The following is a 23,087-nucleotide window of genomic DNA, read 5'->3' on the forward strand; positions in this document are numbered from 1 at the left end:
CTGCTTCACAGACTCTGTACTGAATGTTGTCCAGCAGGCCTGTTTTTTCCCCCCCATCTTTTCAAAATCCAAATAAAAAGAAGGTAACTTCTCTTTGAAAATTTTCTGTAACCACCATGAAGAAAATTGACAGTTTAATAGCAATAACACAGGTTTAATGCATTTATTCTCTTATACTTTTAGTAGATGAATCTTTTATGTTTTAGGTGCAGTTCCATGATCTTTGCATAAGATATTAAGCATTTGTAAAATCATCAAACATATGTACAGCGGCATCAGAAAGACGCTAAAAATGGAGGAAAAAATAGAAACAGGCTTTTTGTGTTTTAAGAAAACCTTGAAGACACAAATGAATGGCTTGATTTCACTGCACATGATGCTGATCCACCAAGCAGTTCCCATTTGGCTGACAAAGCTCAGCGGAGCTTATTAAGGTCACATCTCGGCAGCTGAGAGAAGGATAAAAAAAAGCATTAATGCAGCTGAGATTGGGGGGGGAAAAGAAGAAGCACAGAGCTGTACTGACTCGAAAGAAAGAAACAGTCCCTACAGTTTCAGCTAAAGGATTTAAATCTGTGAACAAAACCTACCACATAGGATACAGTGTAAGCTGCTGCAAGGGGATGTATGCAGTCTCGTGAGACTGTTGGAGCAGAAAGGATTGGTCTGATTTTCAGCAGTATTGTCCTTAAGTGACCTGGGTTTGTTCTCTGCTTAGGTGCTGTGGAAGAAGGCATTTGACCTTCAGCTGTTTGTGTGAAGCCTCTTAGGTAGTGTAGTACCTGCAGGAGGTGACTGAACTGGGCATTTCCTCTCTCGCTCATGATGTTTGGCCTCTCGCAGGTGATGCAGCACCCGACAGAGGGAGGCCAGGTTCTGCCTCTCTGCAGCAACCAGAAAGACATGCTTGGAAAAGTGGCAGAGATCTGGATCTTTTCCCTGTCCAGTCAGCCAATAGACCATGAGGAGGCAGCCCTGCAGGGGGGACAGAAGATCAAATGCTCTGGTATGCTTTGCTTCTCATTACCCCTGATGCTCTGAGGCAAAAACAGCGTGACGCCATCACAATCACCTAATATGCTTGATGAGTTAAACAGAGTGGCGTTTCACAGGGTTTAGAGTGTTTTTTTCCCCCACTTCTCTTTCTCTAATCACCATGAAAGCAATAAAATCCAGGTAGCATGCAACATCATGCATATATTTAGAAACTGGCTGGTTGTCAAATTTTAAAGGGGTCATCGAAAAATGTATGAAGCATCTTCTACACTCAGTCTTTAATCTGCCTGCTGTCTCCAGATAACTACTCAGAAGAAGAGTACGAGAGCTTCTCCTCAGAGCAGGAGGCCAGCGATGACGCCGTGCAGCCACAGGTGATTTTATTTATTTGTTTATTTTTAAAGGCTTTTGCAGTTTGGGGGGATAACATGTTTTACATTATTCAGGTCAGTCTGTATTCTCTCTGTATTGGTTTAAACATGTGTCCTTCATGTTTTCAGGATCTCGAGGATGACGAGTATGACGTGAGAAAACCAAAGAAGCAAAGGAGGTCGATTGTAAGGACTCCCTCCATCACCAGAGTAAGAGATGTGAAACAGCAACTGCAGATCTACTCTGAACATCCTGCCTGCAGGGAAACAAAGCTTTCTCTGTGACAGTGAATGTGTGGTTAATTCTCCATCCAACCACAGCGTGACAACTTAAATTTTAAGAGTTTGGCCTGATGAAGAAAGCCGTGTTAATTAGAGAGCTTTAGATTAATTTTGTCGCCATTTTCACCTTTCTGCACTCTAACAGCTTAACCAAGGTTAATTGGCTTCTCTTGTAAAGATAATTTAGTTTCTTTCTTTATCTTGGCACGTGTCCTGAACCGCAAAAAAATTATTCCAGATTCTGTTGAAGCTCTGTTGCTGCACTGGGCCTGGGAGTCCAGTTGACTCATGGGTTTTACTTTTCATTTGTTTATACCTGAGGTAAAACTACTACATAGTGCAAGAAGGTTCTGGATGCAGAAAACTGCTATAAAAAAAGCGCCACACCTATAATTAGCTGCTTTTCAACAAACCTAAACAGCAGATGATGGATGTTATAAGGCTCAGCAAGCCAGAGCAGCAGATGAAAGCCTCAGAAAGCAGATGGAGGATGATGTTGCTTGATTATTGATTTACATGAGCACACACTGCAAAATCGATACCCGGCCAACACTGCAAATGTATCTACTGCTGGTAAAATTACTAAGTTGGGCTCAGCAGTGGCTGCAGCTGTTTTTTGTACTGGCCGAAGTAATTCAGAACTAGGTCACAATCTGACTTGCGGTTCTGCGTTTGTTCTCCTGTGTTTTAGCAGCAGAACTTTAAGCAGCGTGTGGTGGCTCTTCTGAAGAGGTTCAGAGTTTCAGATGAGGTGAGTGTCACTGTCTTGCGTTGGTCTGGTCGTCTGACTGTGGAGCTGCAGAGCCATCGGATATGTGATGTTTTTGTATTTGTGAAGGTGTTGGACTCGGAGCAAGATCCTGCAGAGCCACCTCCCGATGTGGAGGAGGAGGATGTGGACCTGGACAGCGTGGAGTTTGAGAACCCCAGCGACAGCGGCCCAGACATGGATGATGACGACAGCGTCCTCAGCACGCCGAAACCTAAACTCAAGTGAGTGACATACTTATCCATGGTGTTCATGGATTTCCTGCTGGTTAGACTACATGGACTGTATATAGCTTCTGTATGTAGCTTCTGGTCTTTCTAATCGCCAGCAGGGGGCAGTCCTCTTGTTGCAGACATATCTTTTATTGTATATAAATCTGTAAGAAAAGCACCTTTTGCTCACTTTAATCTGTGACCTCAATTGAGTTTATGTTCTCCTTTGTACGGTGGCCCTGAGAGGCCAAAAGGACTGCAACTTAAGAAAACTCCAGCAATAAGAAAAATGCTGCAAAAGCACACAAAACACAACGCAAATGGGAAAAACGACAACGGAAATAGGAAAAAACAAAACAGAAATAGGAAAAAACAGATTTCCAAAAGCACAAGGGAAGTGTTTCTGGGGAGACAATAACCCGACGGACCGGTTGCAGGAACCAAAATATGCTAATAATTGCGCTGGGAGACACTTAAAAGAAGTGGAGGATCTATTGGTTTTGTGAGGAAAGAAAAGATGAGAGGTAAGTTAGTGTTAGCCTAACTATTAGCCTAAAAATCCGTCATCAGTATTATATGAATCGTGATAAAACACACCTACTATGTTTTGGGTTCCTGCAACTGGTCCGTCGGGTTATTGTCTCCCCAGAAACACTTCCCTGGAGTTTTCTTAAGTTGCAGTCTGTTTGGCCTCTCAGAGCCACCGTACCTTTACAAGTTTCAGCTCTTTGTTAATACAGCACAATGTTTATTTTGTAAATAGTTTTCCCGTTTACAAGATATTCCCTCAAATATTCCTTAAAATAGACAACAAAGGAGGGGCGCGCTTTAGGATGTGGCCTCTTTGTGACTGACAAGGTGTGAATCTGCGATTTACTTGGTGTATCAGTCAAATCTGGCTTCTCTGTGTAAGTCAGCAAACCAGTTCACAGCAGCTGCGTCTATTTTACCTGCTCTAATGTAACGTTGGCAGAAATTCTTTTTAATTTGTTACAGTTGGTCCATATTTTTCCAAAAATATTCTGAATAGTGAAAATGTTTAAAAACGATTTATAAAACGGTCCAAAAGACTCATGTGTTTATGTGTGGGAAACAGGTGCAGAGTTTATTGGGACATGTGCAAACTTACTTGGAAATATAATATGCAAGTCAAAACAGAGTTTGCACAACTCAAACGTTCAGATTTGGATTCCTCACTCCATAAGAATGATTTTCAGTCCAGTTCTTGTGTAATTTGGCATAGATCAGCCGTTTCGCCCTGTTTCTCTTTCTTAGGAATGGATGCTTGACAGACTGAACTCATTTCTGGCCGTGTACTTACCCCCTCACTCAGAGGAGACTGCCAAGTCAATAAACCTCAGCAGGTATATTTACATGATGTGAAACAAATGTATTTTTCTTCTGTTTCAGGCCATATTTCGAGGGTCTCTCCCTCTCGAGCTCTCAGACTGAGATTGGCAGCATCCACAGCACTCGGAGCCACAGGGAGCCTCCCAGCCCGGTGAGACCCCCGACACACGAGTACATTGTGAAACACCAAATGGCCTCCAGTAGTTTCTGCTTATCTTCCACATTAATTGATTTCAAATCTCCTCCTTCACTTAAACAAATGAGTTAAGTAACATGTGAGTGAACAGCTGGAGGCAGGTGAGCTGCTCTGATGGCTTCTCCGGCTCAGGTTTTTCCTTCAGCCTTCAGGTTTATCCCTCTGGTTGCCTGTTTGCGAAACTGTAGGGCTTCAGTTGAACTAACAATTCATGATGATATGTCGAGTCAGACAATGCTTTACTTTCTCTGAAATTAAAGTTTCCCAGAGTCCATCAAATCCAGGTGATGTTTATTATTCTTCCCACAACCTCACTCCAGGTTGACCCAGATAAAACCAAGTGCACCGGGGATGACGGCGTGTCTGATAACATCCCTTTTGTGAGTGTGAATCTAAGCTTTTTCAGATTGATGCACTGACTCAATATTGTATTTTTATTATATGTAAGAAAGGCTAAAGAAGATCTCCTGTGTTCTCTGTAAGACTGTCAATAAAACCTGTAATCCAAAGACGATCCTTAAGGCATTTAAGATGTGAAAAAGTGTTGAAGAGCAAGAATGCAGAAACACATCTGCCAGCTCTTAGCTCATAAACACTGTTCCAGTTTTTCTCTGCTTCTGTTTCCCCTCAGGAGCAGCCAGAGGCGGTGACCCCAACCACAGAGCTGGAGATGGACAACATGGACACGTTTTTAGAGAGACTCCCACCGAGTGGCAAAATGACCAAAACAGAGTCTCTTATCATTTCATCCAACAGGTAAAATATACATAATTTAATGATAACACACTTATTTCAAGCCTGTAAAGGCAACGCTGTAAATGCGCACGCATGATTCTTCATGTCTGAATGCAAAGAATTGTTTAACTTGTCTCTCTCTTCCTTTGCTTTTTTTGCTTTTAGGCAGGAACCAAAGTTGGCAGGGAGGCGAGGCAGGAGCACATCGCTGAAGGAGCGCCAACCCAGCAGGCCCCAGAATGAGAGGGCCAACAGCCTGGACAATGAGCGGTCTCTGGATACCAGATGCCACCTACAGGTAGGAGGGTAGAAGTGCAGGGGAAACCAAAAACAAACCAAAAACTATGAGTTTTCTTGTATTCACAGGCGTGGGAAAGATTTTCTGAATATTAAAGATTTTGGCATTTAGCCTTTATTTGACAGCGGGGAAAAATAGACAAGAAAGGAGGGAAAACGTGTCGAGGGAAGACACATAACAAAGGGTAGCAGGGTGAACTCAAAACCAGGCCGCCTAATTTCAGCCAGAAAGCATAAGCCAGTGCACAGGAATGTTAAAACAGTTAATATGAAGATAATTCTCAATTCAGGCAAGAGAGTCACTGTTTTGGCAGCATATATGTATAGGACAGAGGTGCTTATTGTAATGACCGTCCGTGTGTTAATGTATTCATAGACATGTCTAATAGATTGTGCCGGAAAAGAAAAGTATGAGATCTTACATTAACATGAACCTAACATTAAGGTTTACCTATTTTACTTCCCTAGATTCCCAGAAAGACAGTGTATGACCAACTTAACCACATCCTGGTATCTGATAACCACCTCCCTGATAGTATCATCCTCATCAACACGTCTGACTGGCAGGGCCAGGTAAGCAGCAGGCCTTTTCAAAGATAAAGGTCTTACTTACTTGTATACAATTTTCATTTAGGTCATTTAATTAATTAAATTTTCTTTGACCAGTAGTTTTTAAGTGTTTAAAGATTTACAGAGCATTAATTATTGGTTTATAATGGAGTCCCTCCTCTCTCAGTATCTTTCAGACATGCTGCAAAACCACCATCTGCCAGTGGTCTGCACCTGCACCACGGCTGACATCCAAGCTGCGTTCAACACCATCGTCTCCCGCATACAGAGATTGTAAGTCTGCCTCCCATGCTTTATGAAAGCACGCACACTCTGGATTAATGTTGCAGTAATGCAGAGCTGCGCTGCTCGTTTTTCTCCCTAGCTGCAACTGTAACTCCCAGACGCCTGTTCCTATAAAGATAGCGGTGGCCGGAGCGCAGCACTACCTCAGTGCAGTTCTGAGGCTTTTTGTGGACCACCTGTCCCACAAAACTCCTGACTGGCTCGGCTACATGAGGTTCCTCATCATCCCTCTAGGTTTGTGACGGCGTAGCTCTCGTCTCTTCTGTTGTTAGGTGCACCAGTGAGGTCATGTTTTTGTTTAGTGGGATTAGGCAAAAACTACTTTGATGATTTTCTTTAAAGTTGGTACAGAGGTCGAGCACGGACAAACGGAGGCCCATTAAACTTCAGGTGGCGCTTACAGCAGAAGCAAATGGTTAGCATGGGTGGAGGACTGGGGGCTAGAGGTGGAGCTAGACTGTTAAGCAAGATTATCCATGTAACCATCACGTACGCTATATGGACAGAAGCGTTGGGCCACCTACACATTACACCGACAGGAACTGCGAGGCTATACTGTGAAGCTCCCGGCACACAGTTTTTGTGCTGATGTTAATGCCAGAGCTGCTTTAGAGCTCTGCAGTTAGAGATTCAGCAGAGCTTGGGCGACGTTTACACACTCTACACCTCAGCACTCTGCAGTTGAGCTGAGCTGCTGTGGTTCCTAAATGCTTCCACTTTTCTTCAAGAGGAGGCGCAGCTTCCCTCGAAGGGCTATACTAAAACGTTGATGTTTTATGTTTTTATAACAACATGCTGACCTATGTGCTAGAAGCATTACATACTAAAATGATGTAATTTATTATCTTCATATCCATATGATTGGAGCAGAATCGGCTGAAATCTTTGCCTTCTATAAGCTGTAAACACTTTTTAAAGATATATTCATTTGTGACTGCAAACTGAAACTACTGCTACTTACTTGGAAAAAATTACTTTATATGATTTCTCACATAAGTTATTTTATTGGGTTTTGCTTTCCAGACCCATTTTCTGTCAGTCAGTCAGAATCAGCTGTGAAGCTGCTAAACAGGAAGTCATACAAGGCTCCTTTCTCAGTTCTCAGTTTGTGCCTTCTCGATTCCTTTCCTCACATCTTAGTCCCTTCAACCAGGGAAGAAAGAAGGAGAGAGGAGCTGAGGCGACACACATTTATCAAAATCCTTAGACATCCTTGCTTCAAAGTCTGCTGTATCCCTGATATAACTGTGTTTGTGACTTTTTTATTTTTAAGGCTACTTCTAACAAAAATCAAATAGTTGACCAATTTATAAATAACTCAAACACTTTATGAATAGACATAAATTATTCTGCTCCTTCCCTGGTTTATATATCCCAGCTGTGTGCAACTCTGTTATACGCTGCAAAAATACTTCTGCAGAGGATGTAAGTGTGCATCCTCAATTATATCTCCTCAGGCAAGCCTCCTCTGTCCTCCGACCTCTGACCTCCAGATAGATGTTGGGATCCAGTAACGTCTCTTAGCATGGCATACAGAGGCACAGGCAGGAGGACTGAGGACAGAGGAGACAAGGAGGCACAAATGACAGAAATGAGAAAGCGACGTGCACTCAGGGCCTCACTGTAAGGAAGCAAAAGCAACTTTGTGGGATTTGACCACTAAAGCTAAAAACTTTCATGAGCCGTCTGGATATTTCAAATTTTCTGTTTGTTTTTTTTTCATATTCGCACATTTGTGAAAAGCAGACCAGCAGCTTTTTCAGAGGTCTTGTGCTCTACTAATTTTTCAATATTTAAAAGTGCTGTATTTGTGTAAATTGCAGTGCTGCTTGTTAATATTAGTTTTAACCTTGTTGTAGTGGAAACGCGGTGGTGATATTGATGTCAAACTGCAGCAGCTCTGCACTGTTTTTTTTAAATCATGACTCTCTCTCTTTTCCATTGGCTTTAGGTGCACATCCAGTCTCCAAGTATCTCGGCACTATTGACTATCGATACAACAGTTTGTTCCAAGATGCTGCCTGGAGGGACCTGTTTCACAAATCAGAGGCTCCAGTTGTTGGTGGGCTGTCACGCTTTTCTTTGAACAACATAACACTCATTTGTTCAAAGTTTAAAGAGCTCTTAAAGAGCCACTGAAATTATTTTAACCAGAAACATAATTATGATGTTACATGCTCACTAGCCACTTTATTAGGTACACCTATTTGCTTGTTAACACAAATATCTAATAAGGCATTAACCTGCTGAAGCTCAAAATTTAAACTCAAAATGAGGGAGAAAGGGGATTTAAGGGACTTTGAATGTGTCATGGTCGATGATGCCATCTACTTCCCATGCAACCATCTCTAGGGTTTTACAGAGAATGGTCAGGGAAAAGAAAAAACAACATCCAGTGAGTGGCAGATTTTCTTTGAGCTGCCTGGACAGTAACACTGAAGAGCATCTCTAAATGCACAACACGCCAGACACTGAAGAAGAGCACACCAGATGCTTCTCCTGTCAACTCAGAACATTAAACCGAGGCTACAGTTTGCACCAAAGTTGGACAACAGACGAATGCTGCGTGTCTGGTGGTCTCAATTTAAGCTCCTACGTTCGCTCAGATCATCTCAAAGGAGTTTATTGAACATGACAGAAAGTTTTCTATAGTCAAATGGCTTCCACAGTCACTGGATCATAGTCCAGTGAAGCACCTATGAGATGTGGGGGAACTGGACTTTCTCATCAGGGGTGTGTAGCCCACATATCAAAATCTCCAGCACCTTGTCGAATCTATAACAAGTATTATGGTAATTCTGAAGGCAACAGTTGACCCATACCGGTACCAGTAAAGTATACCTAATAAAATGGCTGGTGAATGAATACTGTATGTTGCTGACTCTGTAATCAGGTACTAATCACCGTCTCCTTTACAGTCCAGGAGAATCCAGATGTAGTTTCCAGGGTAACACAGTATATGGTGGGAGCTAACGGAGCTCACCAGCTCCCTATCGCAGAGGCCATGCTCACCTACAAGCAGAAGAGGTACGTGCTTTTTTTCTCAGGATTTCACCCTCATTTAATGACAAAATAAAGTTACAATCTAGTTGTTATCAGAGATGCATGGAAGCCTTTGTTTTAGGCGTTACAGTCAAAAAATCGGAGTCTATGTTTGCTCTAACATATGCTTCTAATGCAGAGCTTTCAGTATTTTTAAACGGGGTTTCAAATGTTTATTTAAAGAGAAATCCACAGTGATAAGTTACTAGAATCTCCCTGAACATTACAAATTGAATTAAAAATACCTGCACTGCATATATTATTACGTATATGCTGTAAGTATGCTTCTGTGGTGCAAGTTACTCACACGCACAAGAAGGTTTTAAAGCAAACATTAACTACGGAGAGTAGATTATTAGACATTTGCTAGTAGTAAACAGCCAGCTTAGCTCAGGCGAAGATTAAAGGCCACAGAAATGAGGTGCACCTTCTGGTTTCCATTCAGCCCCTTTTTGAAAGAAATACTGAGTGAATAGTTTCACTAATGTTGCAGGGTTTGTCTGTTTGTGTGGGGGTGGGTAGTGTGTCTTCTAAGCATCACTGTGTTTCCATCACTGTGTGAGTGAATAACATGATTTATCTTTGTGTTGTATGTTTTCTTTCTTTGAAGGAAAAAGAGCTTTCATTTTGATTTTGCAGTAAGGTATTGTGAACGATAGTCTGTTTCTCATGTAGCCTGGTGATTCATGCGCTTTCTCTGTGGTTCACGCATTTCTCCTTGAACCCTCTCATTGTTTTTTGGATCTTGTCGCTTTAACAGCTGGCTAAATTATCAAAAGTTTCAATGTAAGCTTTCCAGAGTAAAGCTGCAACGACACAGAAGCAGTATGAGATGTTTGAAGCTGCACCAGATGAAGTTTTGATTTTGACGTTTTTATGAAATCAGCCAGTGGGATGCAAAGGAGCTTTATACACTGATTACATTTCTCAGCATATAAAGATATTTAAAAATAAATAAAATAACCACATTAGTTAGGATGTTGTGTAAAATATATATGTAACAGGAGCACGGTGACCACTGTGTGTGTTTTCTATAAGTTTCAAAGTTAAATGTTTCCCCATTTCTCAGTTCAGATCCTCCTTTGTTGCAATTCTCCCTTCTGGCAGCATAGGTTGTTCAAAAACATGTGTATCTCATTCAGCATTGGAGCTTCCACACATGTGCATATTTCCCTATGTCTGGTGCACTAATGTGATAGCATCTCTACTAATATGCATGCTCTCGTTTGAGCTCTGAACTCGTACAAAGCCAGATGGGTCCCCCTCTTGTTTGGTCCAGAGGACGTCAATTTAAAAAAGGAATTCAAGTTTTGATTGGTCAGGCCAAAAGACTTTCTGGTACATATATCAAATGAGCACTGCCTCATGTATTTTATTAACATGTAGAGGTTTAACGGTTCTTCAGAACTGCTTTTCACACCATGTGGTTATTTCCACTGCTGTGCATGTTTCTTTTTAATGCAGTGCCATCTGAAGATAATTTTTTTAGCCTTGCATCTTGATATTTCCCCTGATTCTTGGAATCAGATGTTTAAAAACCCTAAATTCTTTAATTAATTGACCAACTTTAGTGGTAGATGTTGGAATAGCTGTTTACTTTCTCATTCTTTAGTTGCCCACTGTTTTTGCAAACAAGGCTGTTGTGGTAGAGAGAGTAATAGCTTCGTAGTGCAGTGTTTAACACAACAGTCAAAAGTCATTTTGTAGTAATAGAGAGGGGACGATTTATATATCATTTCTATCTGCTCATAAAGAAACAACTATTGGGTGATTAGTAAACTGAGCTGAGCGCATCTCTGTGCTAAATGTGCTAAAAGCTAACGAAAACTGTTTTAAATGGATGTTACAGCAGTAATAACCCTGCACATAATCCTCTGTCAAACCAGGAATTGGCATGGTTTGGTATGGATTTAATAACCATGATTTAATATTTTAATTAGTGAACTTTTAATGTGCAGGAAGTAGATTCGGTTCCTTTTGATTGGACCAATGTTTTAATAATTAAATTTTATCAGCATCCACTGAAGAGCTTTTAGTGCTGCATGTATGCAGGCGTTTGCTGAAACAGAACAATTCATTCTCAGCGCTGAGCCGCCGTAATTTTCAAGGAACAATTGTGCTGTTAAAGTGGCAGGTGAACATTTACAATCAGCCTCTTTTGTTTCTCCCTCCCTGCTGTTTCATGCTTCCCGGCCAATCATGTCTGTCTGTTATTTATCTACTAAGATGTATGAGATGTGGATACTGTCAGTAAAAATAGGGTGTTATGTTGATGCACTCTTCTTTTATTTAATTATGAGCTGCAACCACCAACAACATTGTTTGGTTGAATCCAGTTTAATATCGGACAAACATATTTATACATGTACACACAAATTACACATACAAGTCTGTAGGGCTTTAATAGCTAAACAGGCATTTTATTGTATGAATATTATTTATTTCTAAATTATTTTAATAGGCTGTGTCTTGGAGAGGTTCAGGTGATTTGATTATTTTTATTTTATTTAATGGAATAGCTCAATAAGCACAACTATATATCCATTTATTTTGGAGAGCATCACTCTTTCTATGCGCTTGTCTGTAGGTAAATATCCATGCACAAATTTGAGGTAAATCTTTAGACGATCCTGCTGGATGTTCAATAAATAATTTTAATAACTTACTGGAAATTGTGCAAATTTGTTTCAGTGAGAATTATTAAGAAAATATTTGGAGATTATTGAGATCATTGAGAAGTGCCACTCTTGGACATGGAAAAAGCTTATTTTAATTAGAGGAGTATAAATGCTTCTATAAAGTGCATGTTCATAATTCAGCTGTCTTCAACTGTTTACATGGGTTGATGTGCATGTGCATCTTTCAGATATCAAACATTAAATTTAATGAATGGATGAAGTGGCTCAAACAATACTCACGTACTCTGTCGTGGTCCATACCAGGCAGACATCAGGCTCTCTCTCTCTCTCCGGCTGCTTTGAAGTGATTACAGCAGAGATGTGTTTGTGTTGGAAAAACAAACTGTTACCTACTGTAGGCTGTCTCTCTCTCTCTCCCCCTCCTCTTTAGTCTCTCTGTTTCTTCCCTGGGGGGGCGATGGCAGGTTTCTTCAAGGCAAGAGCAACGACCTTTCGTGTCGCTGAACATCTTTACATTCAGAACACGTAGACCTACAGAACAGTAGAACTTTATTCCGGCTATTTTTCTGGGTATTTCCGGGAAAATAGTTCACACAGTAGAAGGCTTGTTAAATGTTGTAATGCACTACCTCTGACAGGTAGTGCATGGAGCCAAAAGGTTTTGGACTTAGGTTGGTGCTCTTCCTTTTCATTGACTCCTTTATGACTCTAGTTGACTTGTTCCCCTGATGGACTTGCTGCCTTGCTGAACGCCCTCATGACTCTGTTTGGGTCGATCCAGTCTGGTGCTGCAGTGATTTGATGGCTTTGCTCGAGGCCCCAAATCGACCAAAAGCTTGCATGTTTTGCTCTCTGCTTCTCCAACTCCAATCAGAGGCCTGCCGTCAGGAAGTGAACCCGTTTTAGTGGAGGTTAAAGCCAAGCAGCATGTGCAGCTGAGCTTTGCATAGTCCCCTATGCAAGAGAGGACTCAGTTATTTCCAGATGTAAAACAATGGAAATCAGCATCACCCAAAGTCATTATGCACAAGCTACTAATGACTAGATTTCAATGTTACTAACTTTAGATTTACATTTCTTCAAATTATAATCTTAATTTCTTTTAGTACTCTTTGTAGCCAAGTTTAGGAAATGCTTGTAGCATGTATTCCCTTTAGAGCTGGCTACTTTATTTTGATCAAACTCTAATTTCTCTCCTTGTGCCTTCTTGTTACCTGCACTCGTCACAGCCCAGATGAGGATTCATGTCAGAAATTCATTCCTTTTATCGGGGTAAGTATTATCTCTCTCTCTGCCTAAATACACTGATCAGGCATAGCATTATGACCACTGACAGGTGACGTTTACCTCTTTATCGTGACACACGTTAGTCAGTGGGATATATCAGGGAGCGTGTGAACATGTTGTCCTAAAAGTTGATGTGTTAGAAGCAGGAAAGGGCTTGAGGATTTGTGCGAGTTTGACAAAAGGTCAAATTGTGAAAGCTAGACGACTGGGTCTCCAAAACTACAGCTCTTGTGGGGTTTTCTTGGTCTGCAGTGGTCAGTGTCTATCAAAAGCAATCCAAAGAAGGAACAGTGGTGAACCAGCAACAGGGTCATGGGTGGCCAAGGCTCACTGATGCACATGGGGAGTGAAGGCTGGCCCGTGTGGTCCAACAGACCGCAAATGAGCTACTGTTGTGGAAAAACTTGATGCTGGTTCTGATTGAAAGGTGTCAAAGATTACACAGTGCATCGTATTTTTGTTATGCGTGAGGCTGCATAGCTTCTGACCAGTCAGGGTGTCCTTGCTGACCCCGTCTACCGGTGAAAGCACCAACAATGGCCAAGTGAATAACAAAAGATGATCACGGAGCAATGGAGGAAGGTCTGGTCTAATGAATCACAGTTTCGCTTGCATCACCGGGTGTGTATGCATCGCTTACCTGGGGAACATCTTTCTGTGAATAGAAGGTAACCAGGCGAAGGCAATGCAATGCTTTGGGCAATGTTTTGCTGGGAAACCTTGGCTTCTCCCATTCATGTGCATGTTACTTGGACAGGTACCACACCTAGCATTGCTGCAGAGGATGCACCCTCTTTCATGGAAATTGCATTCCCATCCTCTTTCAGCAGGATAATGTGCCCTGCCACAGAGAAAAAATTTGATCAGGGATGATTTGAGGAGCACAGAAGCGAGTTTAAGGTGTTGACTTGACGTCCAGATTCCCCAGATGTCAATCCAAGTGAGCATCTGTGTGATGTGCAGGACAAATAAGTGTAGGTGTGAGGGATCTGTTGCTAACATCTAGGTGACAGATACCACAGCATGCCTCCAGGGGTCTACTGGAGTCCATGCCTCGAGTACTCAGGGCTGTTGTAGCAGTAAATGAGTGACAAGCACAATTTTAACCAGGCAGTCACAGTGTTATGTCTGATTGATGCAAATGCTGCACTTTTCAGTTTATCTGTGGGTTTTTGTGGCACTTTGAAGTGGTGCTTAAAGTGATAAACCTTTGCTTTTCCATTCTGTTCTTCAGATGGTGAAAGTTGGCATTGTGGAGCAAACAGCTGCAACATCAGGTACACCACTGTTTGGCCACTTTGTGGTTGTTGAATATTAAAAGAGATGTTTTGTCATAGGCTGCATGTTAAACCTTTATATAAGACTTCATTAGACAGCTTTACTGAATGAAGTGAGCAGCATTGCCATATCTACATTCCTGTTGATCCTTATGAGCTTATTAGATGTAAATATATTCTCAAGGCATTAATAATCAATTCCAGAAGGACTTGTTGATTTATACTGTAGCAATTAATCCTGTGAGCCTGATGTTATATCATCTTTGTTATGCTGAGACTTTGAATAAATAAAAAGCTTCATGTTAGTGTTGCAAGTCAACAAGAAGACATTTTTGTGTTTAAAGTCATTTAAATGGAGAGATGGCTAGTTTACTGATTGTAGGTATGATGCAATCTAACAATATTTCAAAAGAAATTGCAAGAAATTGTTATTCCTGATGCTGCTTGCCTCCTTTCACAGCTCTTTTTTGCTTTTTCCTTTCTCAGGAGACTCTGATGATGCAGCGCCTCTGGGCTCCTCGCTGCTCTCCTCCACCCCTCCACAGGTATCACCCGCTTTCAAAGAGGCATCGCCCACGCCGCCCTCGTCTCCCTCTGTCAACACCAGCTTTTGTGCTTACAGGTAAGATGTGCTGCCTGCTGGAGGGAAATTACATCAAGTTCTTTTTTACTAATGTCCTTGTAAATCAAAGCAACGTCTCTGCACAAAGTTTAAAATTAAATGTTTGAGCCAGAAGATATTTCATCTTCTGAGACTCTATACAAAGTCTAAGAGCAAAACTGGCACATTGCAAGAAGCTTTATGCAACGCAGTCTCTTTGAGGGGTCCCAGCTTTCAGATTCAAAGCTACTGATGCAAATTCTTTACAAAAATCTGTAACGTTTTACGACTTGTACGTGTATTCCACAGCTGTATATTTGTCTTTCATTTGTTTCATTTAAGCACATCTTTCCTTTAAAGTCTGAAGTTTCACATATCAGGATATAAAAATCTGGTTTTTTGCAGCTTCTAAAATGTAGAAATATTTGAGTGTGTCATTGTTTATTTAACAAAGAATCAAAAGAGAGAAGCAGTGTGAATAAACTAGAGAGATTAATTATTTTAAAAATGAATACCATGTTCGTGTACTTATATAGTGCTGTATTTATGTACATTTTCCTAAAGACAATGACTGCGTGAATTCCTTCTATACGATACTGCTCAATTCTCTATATTATCTCATATTGTTTTTATGTAATTTATGCAATAAAGTTTAAAATTAAAGCCTTTTCACAGTATCAACATTGCTGTTTTCCTGCAGCTCTGGTGGTCAGGTGGAGCTCATGGGGCTTCAGGTGGACTACTGGGTGGCTCCGACAGAAAGGAAGAAAGATGTGGAGAAGCGAGACTCCTCCTCCAAAAACACTCTCAAGTGCAATTTCCGCTCGCTGCAGGTCAGCCGGCTGCCACTGGGGGGCGCAGAGCCAAGCTCCCAGCCCACCATGTCTATGACTGTGGTGACCAAGGAGAAGAATAAGAAGGGTATGTTGTATGACTGTGTTGTCACAGTGCGCTGAGGCAGTCGTGGGAAGCCCAAAGGTAGGGGTGTCAAACTAATTTTGCATCGTGGGCTGCAAACAGCCCACTTTGATCTTACAGTAAGGGGGCCGGTCCTGTGAAACTCCGCCTTTCTGTCAGTATAAAGAAGTTTAACTACATAATATCTTAGTATAAAAAAAGCACAATTTCAAACATAAATCTCGGGTTTTCTACATGAAAAAGAAAAAGCTGCTGTGGCAAAGAAAGAGATCTGTGAGCATGACTCCTCGGGCTTAAACTGAGAAATAAATGTGCAAAATCACAGAAAATAGTAGCTCGTTGTTCAGACCGCCTTGTAACTATAAAACAGAAATATTTTGTTAATTCACAGAAAATCATAGTCATATTCTTTTTTGTAGTCCCTTTGTATGAAAATGAATTTCTGTAGTTGATAGAACACATTTTTTGTTTTGTTTTTTACTATAATTTAATTGTTTATCTATTGATTAATTACTTTGGTGTAATATGAAAAGCCATGGGAGAGGTCTTAATCAGGTTGAAAATACATTTAAAAGTCCAAAATGTATACCCTTCTTCACTCATTCCAGAGCCATCTAGTGGCCCGAATTAGAGGCTTCACTGGGCCAATTCTGGCCCCCGGGCCTCATGTTTGACACCCCTACCCTAAGGGTAGACTTTGGTTGTGAATGAACCCTGAAAAAGTCAATAAACTCTATAGTAGTCATTAAGAAAACAGTGTAAAATGATTAAATCCAGTCTTGCAAAAATGTTTTCACATACGACTCCTGAGAGACCAGAAAGATTCTGAGATCACAGTGTGCATCTCTGTTGTTCCCTTCTACCAGTCATGTTCCTGCCAAAAAAGAGCAAAGACAAGGAGGTGGAGTCAAAGAGTCAAGTGATTGAGGGCATCAGCCGCCTCATCTGCACTGCCAAGCACCAGCAGACCATGCTGAGAGGTAATTTTCTGCACAGACCTCCTGCTCGGTTTACTCTTCTTGCTCAGCGGCCCAGACATCCTCAGACAGACCACAGCTGCTTCTATTTTGACTGATTACTCACATTTTAAAAAGATCAGATCAGGAGTTGTTCCTCGCCGACCACTTCGTACTAATCAATATCTAATCAGTCAATCACATGGTGGCATTTAGGCATGTAGACATGTTCAAGATGACAAGATGGCATGGTTGTCGGTGCTGGACAAGCTGGTCTGAGTATTCCACAAGCTGCCGATCTACTGATCCGCATAGAAACAGCTGCGTTTTCAAAGATGCCCGTGTAGGTGTGGACTTAGCGTAAAAGAGTTAGTAGTGTATTACTACCTGATTGAATTTTTGAGGTGTGAAATAAACCGCAATGGAGTTTTACAACAAAATATGGGTGTGTGTGGCTGGAGGATGTTTGTGTGCGGAGGGGGGTGTCCCCAACTCTGGGAACCTAATCAATGCAAAAATCTATCTGGTCTATTGTGGAACTACTTTATTAACTTCTGTTGTAGCTCCAATAAGCAACTTTGCAAAGTTTAAAGTTTAAAATTTGCATGAGCCGTGGAACTGAGACCAATAACCACTTTCATACTGAGAGCACTTTTTGTTCCGTGTACTGCGGTGTGGCAGTTTGGCAGTTAATATGTACATTTGAAAGCAGTAACACCTGTTACATCATGAAGAGGACCGTGTGAATTTCAGCGAAAAGCAATGTTTATTTTTATGGGAGGGGCGTTCATATCTGGTGATTCAGATCTTAAGACAAGAGGAATACTTGTTCAGCATTTATTCCCAAACTTTAGCGTCACTCATATCAACAGGAAATGAATCCATAAAAATTGTGAGCTATTTGAAGAGTAGTACTGGATAATGCAAAATAATGCATGCCTTGCACATACCTAGAAGGAATATTTGTTATTCAAGGACCCTCGTTAAGAGTTTAAAAAAAGCCATTTCATAATGAACTCCAAAGAAGACCACGACCATGTGCTTTTACACATTCACTCAGCTGCTAACTCAAAACCCTAAAGTGCCATGAATGGGTGAAGTGTGTCACCTCTTGCTAGATTTGCAGGTAGAAATACTTCGGCGTGTAACCGTTTGTCTCTTCCTCCGCAGTGCTGATCGACGGCGTCGAGTGGAACGATGTCAAGTTTTTCCAGCTGGCTGCTCAGTGGTCCTCACACGTCAAACATTTCCCCATTGGGATCTTTGGACACACGAAAGGCCCTTATTAGCAGCACCTAAGAGACTGAAACATGGAGGACAGCAAACCCACCCTCCCTGCCTCCCTCCCTCCCTCGTGCCAAGAGCTCTTAACCCCCTTCCTCCTACCTTCGCCTGCACAGTTCCTCCTATTCTGCTGTCTTAATTTAAACTCCTGCTTTCCACACTTGCATTGTCCCCGTTATTTAATCTTTTGCGTGTTTTTTGTTTTGTTTTGTTTTGTTTTTTAATTTTCTATTTATGTAAACACATCTCAAGGCAGAGCTGCTATGAGAATATTTCTTTACTTGGCTTTTTAAAACAAAAATCCTGCTGACGTTTTATAGACTTTTGAGGAAAAAACATTAATTGAATAACAACTAGAAATGACTTCTAACCTTTAACATAATGAGTGCCCTGGTTTCACTTGGCCATCAGTTTTTTCGTTGTTGTTTCTTTCCTTTTCAAATTCGATGAGGATGGTTTTAAACACTTGGCCAGCACAATTAATCACAGCTATATTATAAAAAAGAGCCATCTGCCTCATAATAAAGGTCATATTTTCTAATTACAGAGAAGAAATTTTGGATTTGCAGCCACAGTGACTGTTGGCAGTTCATTGTCTTAAGCCAGAGGGAGAAAGGATAAACGGCCTCCGTGAAGAAGTGTAATGTGCAATAGACGAAATATTGTGTGAATGCGATTCTGCTAGAAGATTTCACACTGCTCTTAGTGGTGATTTTCACTCTTTGCATCCCTTCTCTTCTTTACTTTACCCTCCTGATAAACTAGTTCAAGGTTTGAAGAGAAGCTTTTTATATTAGAATTACGAGCGCAGTTAACCACAAACTTACAGGAAAAACTTTGGGAAATGCTATCTTGTTGAGAATTGAATGAGAAGATTAATACCTCTTATTTTTTATGGTAAATTTGAAGCTATAGTTGTTTACAGTAGAGTAAATAGGTACCCTTGTTCTTTTGAAAAGTAAAAGAATAACTACTTACCAGCACTTCTGAACCTCACTTAATTAAAACCTTATATCTTGTATGTTTAACCCCTATAGAAACTGAGCCAACCTAACCGTTTCTATGTTTAGTAGAGTAAGAATGGGGCATTGTGGTTTTATGGCTGGCACATAATGCACCCTCCCTCCATCACACACAAAATAAATAAATCAGGTTTTATACATTCTATATAAAGCTAAGCTAATGGTTAATGACTGACCCGGCTCTAAACAAACGGAACAAAATCTTCTTACCAGCATCTCCAGATCTCACCGTCTATCAAACATCCACATAGAAAATGAGACAGGGTAGCTGTTGCTCTGTTTGCAGCGCTGAGCTACGCTAATTGGCTGCTTACACATCTGGTATCAACTACAGTACTGTGCAAAGGTTTTGAGACACCTCTCATTTCTTTATACTTTGCAGGAAAATGAGAAATATGTGCAGTGAGTTATTGAAAAACGAAGCACAAAACAGAATATGCATCATTCTAATGAGCTTGAAAGTCAATATTTGGTATGACTATCTTTGTTCTTCAACACATCCTGAACTCTGTTAGGCAAGATTTCTTGTCATTTATTTAAGTAGTTTTCAGGAATAGTTCTCCACGACATTCATAGCTCTTCTCTAGATGTAGACATTGCTTTCCAGATGATATTGCACGGTGGATTAAAATCTGACTGTACTTTTTCTGTGTTCATAATTCCCTCCATTTTTCCATCAACAACTGGCTGAAATGCAGCCCCAAACCATGACAGAGCCTCCACTATGTTTTACAGATGGCTGTAGACACTCACAGTTGTACCTCTTTGCTCTCTCTTTGTACATATTTGAGAGTATTTATTACTCCATATGACCTGTTGCCACAGATTTTTTGTGTAGTTCTTGTGTAATTTGACTTACTTCAGCCTTTTCTCCCTGTTTCCCTTCTTTATAAATCACTTCGTGACAACCACCGTTCCAACATTTCTGATGATAAGCAAACAGCAGATGGATAAACTCACTTTTTATAGATTCAGCTAAAGAAAATTCGAAAAAAATATGTGTTTATGACAGGCTGACAGTAACACAGGGCCTCAAAAAATTTAAAACTTCTTGTTTTTATGTTCTGACACAACACTGGTTCATCCCTTAAATTTTGATTTTATTTTTTTTCATGCTTGAATGATTCATAGTTCAGTTTTTGGTACCACAAAAAAACGTTCCTCTGAAAATAATCAAGCGCAAGGGCTGAACTGAACAGGAGTTACAAACCACCCAATGTCCAAAGAAAAACTTTGAAAACCCTTCAGAAATTCTGGAGAACTATTTCTCAATACCACTTAAAAAACATTCCAAGAAAATCTGTCTCCTTGGAAGCAAAATATAAAGACACGAGGGGTAGTTCAAGACTTTTGCACAGTACTGTACTTGAGAAAGTTGGAGCCCAATGTCCACTGTGTTTCCTAAGAGTTATCTGAATGAATCAGACTCTGCACAAGTGTGGCACACATCAGCTCAGCCAAAATTAGGAAATGCCCCACTGATTATTGGAAAAAAATTGACCACTTCCTGTTTTTTTTTTGTTTTTTTACTATAATAAAATCAATAAATAATCTATTGAAGCCATGGGAGAGGTCATTATCAGGACAAAAATACATATATGCCCTTTACATTTATACCCTTCTTCACCCATTCCAGAGCCATCCAGTGGCCCGAATTAGAGCCTTCGCTGGGCTGATTCTGGCCCCCGGGCCTCATGTTCGACACCCCTACCCTAAGGGTAGATTTTGGTTGTGAATGAACCCTGAAAAAGTCAATAAACTCTATAGTAGTCATTAAGAAAACAGTGTAAAAATGATTAAATCCAGTCTTGCAAAAATGTTTTCACACACGACTCCTTAATGAAACCGGTATCACTCTTTTAAATGTGACTCTTAATGAAGCCATGTATGACACAAGAATCCTACTTAAATTAAACAGAAGTCATCACAGTTCTTTGGTGTGTATGCAGCAGCCATAATCTGCAGGCAGGTCAAATACCAGTGCACAACGCTCATGATTAATCATATTTAGGCATGGTGCAGACTAATGTCACCTCATCTCAAAATGTGTGGTGTAGAGCTGTGGCAGTGGTACTGATCTTCTCATTTAACTCGGCAAAGAAAGCAAAACAGCATATCTCTCGAAATGCCAAACTGTCCTTTAAGATCAGCATACAAGGTGAAACAAAAGCGGAGAGTGTATTACATTACATTCATGAATTCTTCCTCCTTGAGCCCCACACTCCTCCATACACTCCATATGTTCCGCTAAAAGCAAATGTTACTTTTGCCAAAGGAAACGCTCAAGAACTGCAGCTCACTCATTACTTGTGTGGTATTATAGATGACTTCATAATGTAGAGGTGAATGTATTGACGGTACCTTAATGTAAAGCACTTTTAAATGTTTGTCCAGTATAGATTAGTATGTTACACCCTGGGAACCTGCAGGTACTGTTGGCTGTCTGCCGTTATGTCTGAGCAAAGTAAAACAAGCATCCGTGTCTCCTCAGTGCTGTAAAAGCAAAGTTCATGCTCGGCTTGAGGCCTCGTCAAACTATTTTAGATTTTAGTTACATGTTCTGTGAGGTTAGCCTAGAAAGTGTATGTGGATTACGTCTGTAGATTTTGCTCCATCTTTAATTCACTTTTAAGACTGAGTAGTATTTTGCTTAAATTTCTTTCAGTAGCAGTGTCATCATAACCTTTACCAGTTTCTTGATAAGTGCCTAAATTGCTTAATTTTGACAAATCAACTGAAGTAAATATCCCTGGCTGAAATGGTGCTGATTCGAGCCCGGACAACAACAAAATATCTCAGTACAGCACATTGATTTCGCAACACAAACACGTGCGGTGTGCATCGGTGGGAAGTAAAGTCACGCTTGACCAGCTGATTATCAGTAGTTTAAAGAACACTACGGTCCATTCATGGCGAGCATACATTTGTTGTTTCTCTGTTTAGAGAATATTTTAGATGTTTTTTTTCCCATGTTGTCTCAGAAAAGGCTTGTTGAAAGTTCCCTAAAGACTACCACTGTAATCCCAACAACTGGGAGTAATAAAACTACTATACACACTAAAATGTAGTTTTCATGTGTGGGTTACTTGACTTGGTTGGTGCTCCAGAACTGATAAATTTAAAATAAGAATATGTGATTACAAACTTTATATATCTCGTTCGCCCTACTTCTTAAGAGGACCTATAAAAGGCTGCGACTGTATATATAAATGTCCATGTGATAAAGCTTACGTGGACTTTTTGCACCATCTTGTGGTACAAACTGGTTTTAAACAAAAGTACCGTCCAGCCCTAGTTCAACTTTCCTCGATATCTTCAACACAATACGCAGGGTTTTTTTTTTTCAGATTTAGCATTGCATTCACAATAACTAGCTAATCATAATACATTTGATTTCTAGGTGCTGTTCATGACACTCAAGGATGCCTTACAAGCCATTAAAAAACAAAATCATGGTATAGAAACCAGTCTATGGAAGATAAAAATAAAATTAGACAGAAAAGGAAAACCTTGTGTTTTAAGGCTGGCCTTGCGAGGCGATCTACGTTTTGTATGTGGTGCATAGGGGGCCACTCAGCTGAAAGCTCTTAAACCCATGGTGGTCAGGTGGGGAGATACTACAATGAGGGTAGAGGAGGTGGATCTGAGAGTACAGCCAGGGACGGTGATGTGTAGAAGATCATAGATATGTATAGGTGTGAGATTGTGGAGAGACTTGAAAGCAAGGAGCGGAATCTTAAGATTAATGCGATATTACACAGGAACAGGAGGAGGACAGGAGTAATAAGGAAGGAAGGGATTCTAGTAATGCCACGAGCAGAAGAAGTCTATGAAGAAGTTTGTATGGTAAGGTTAGATGGAGAGGACAGAATTATAATAATCAATACGAGATGCAACCAGAGCATGTACAAGAATAGCACAACTGTTAGCTATAAAGAATGGGCACAGCTAACAAATCCTGCGTAGGTGGAAATAATGCAGAAAGAGCTATATTACTA

General features: G+C 40.6%; 1 protein-coding gene across 4 annotated transcripts in view; it reads left to right on the top strand.

Moving 5' to 3' along the window:
* pacs2 (phosphofurin acidic cluster sorting protein 2) overlaps positions 1 to 22,144 on the top strand; it is a 72,246-nt gene extending 50,102 nt beyond the window's left edge. For 2 of the 4 annotated variants that reach the window (XM_085390997.1, XM_085391001.1), the window contains 21 exons: positions 844 to 1,006; positions 1,297 to 1,370; positions 1,497 to 1,577; positions 2,341 to 2,400; positions 2,488 to 2,642; positions 4,041 to 4,131; positions 4,497 to 4,556; positions 4,808 to 4,932; positions 5,077 to 5,209; positions 5,677 to 5,781; positions 5,945 to 6,051; positions 6,143 to 6,297; positions 8,015 to 8,125; positions 8,982 to 9,090; positions 9,716 to 9,748; positions 12,974 to 13,016; positions 14,266 to 14,308; positions 14,795 to 14,930; positions 15,610 to 15,830; positions 16,694 to 16,807; positions 17,954 to 22,144. In XM_085390997.1, coding sequence (XP_085247123.1) covers positions 844 to 1,006; positions 1,297 to 1,370; positions 1,497 to 1,577; positions 2,341 to 2,400; positions 2,488 to 2,642; positions 4,041 to 4,131; positions 4,497 to 4,556; positions 4,808 to 4,932; positions 5,077 to 5,209; positions 5,677 to 5,781; positions 5,945 to 6,051; positions 6,143 to 6,297; positions 8,015 to 8,125; positions 8,982 to 9,090; positions 9,716 to 9,748; positions 12,974 to 13,016; positions 14,266 to 14,308; positions 14,795 to 14,930; positions 15,610 to 15,830; positions 16,694 to 16,807; positions 17,954 to 18,072 — 2,238 coding nt within the window. In that variant the 3' untranslated portion in view covers positions 18,073 to 22,144. The remainder of the gene's footprint in view (positions 1 to 843; positions 1,007 to 1,296; positions 1,371 to 1,496; positions 1,578 to 2,340; positions 2,401 to 2,487; positions 2,643 to 4,040; positions 4,132 to 4,496; positions 4,557 to 4,807; positions 4,933 to 5,076; positions 5,210 to 5,676; positions 5,782 to 5,944; positions 6,052 to 6,142; positions 6,298 to 8,014; positions 8,126 to 8,981; positions 9,091 to 9,715; positions 9,749 to 12,973; positions 13,017 to 14,265; positions 14,309 to 14,794; positions 14,931 to 15,609; positions 15,831 to 16,693; positions 16,808 to 17,953) is intronic. The other 2 variants (XM_085390998.1, XM_085391000.1) reach the window with 2 other exon arrangements.
* The last annotated feature ends 943 nt before the right edge of the window (positions 22,145 to 23,087 follow it).

The sequence above is a fragment of the Rhamphochromis longiceps genome, linkage group LG19 (assembly GCF_057381845.1).
Source record: "Rhamphochromis longiceps isolate RC_006_pf linkage group LG19, R_longiceps_female_GT1.1, whole genome shotgun sequence".
NCBI lineage: Eukaryota > Metazoa > Chordata > Actinopteri > Cichliformes > Cichlidae > Rhamphochromis > Rhamphochromis longiceps.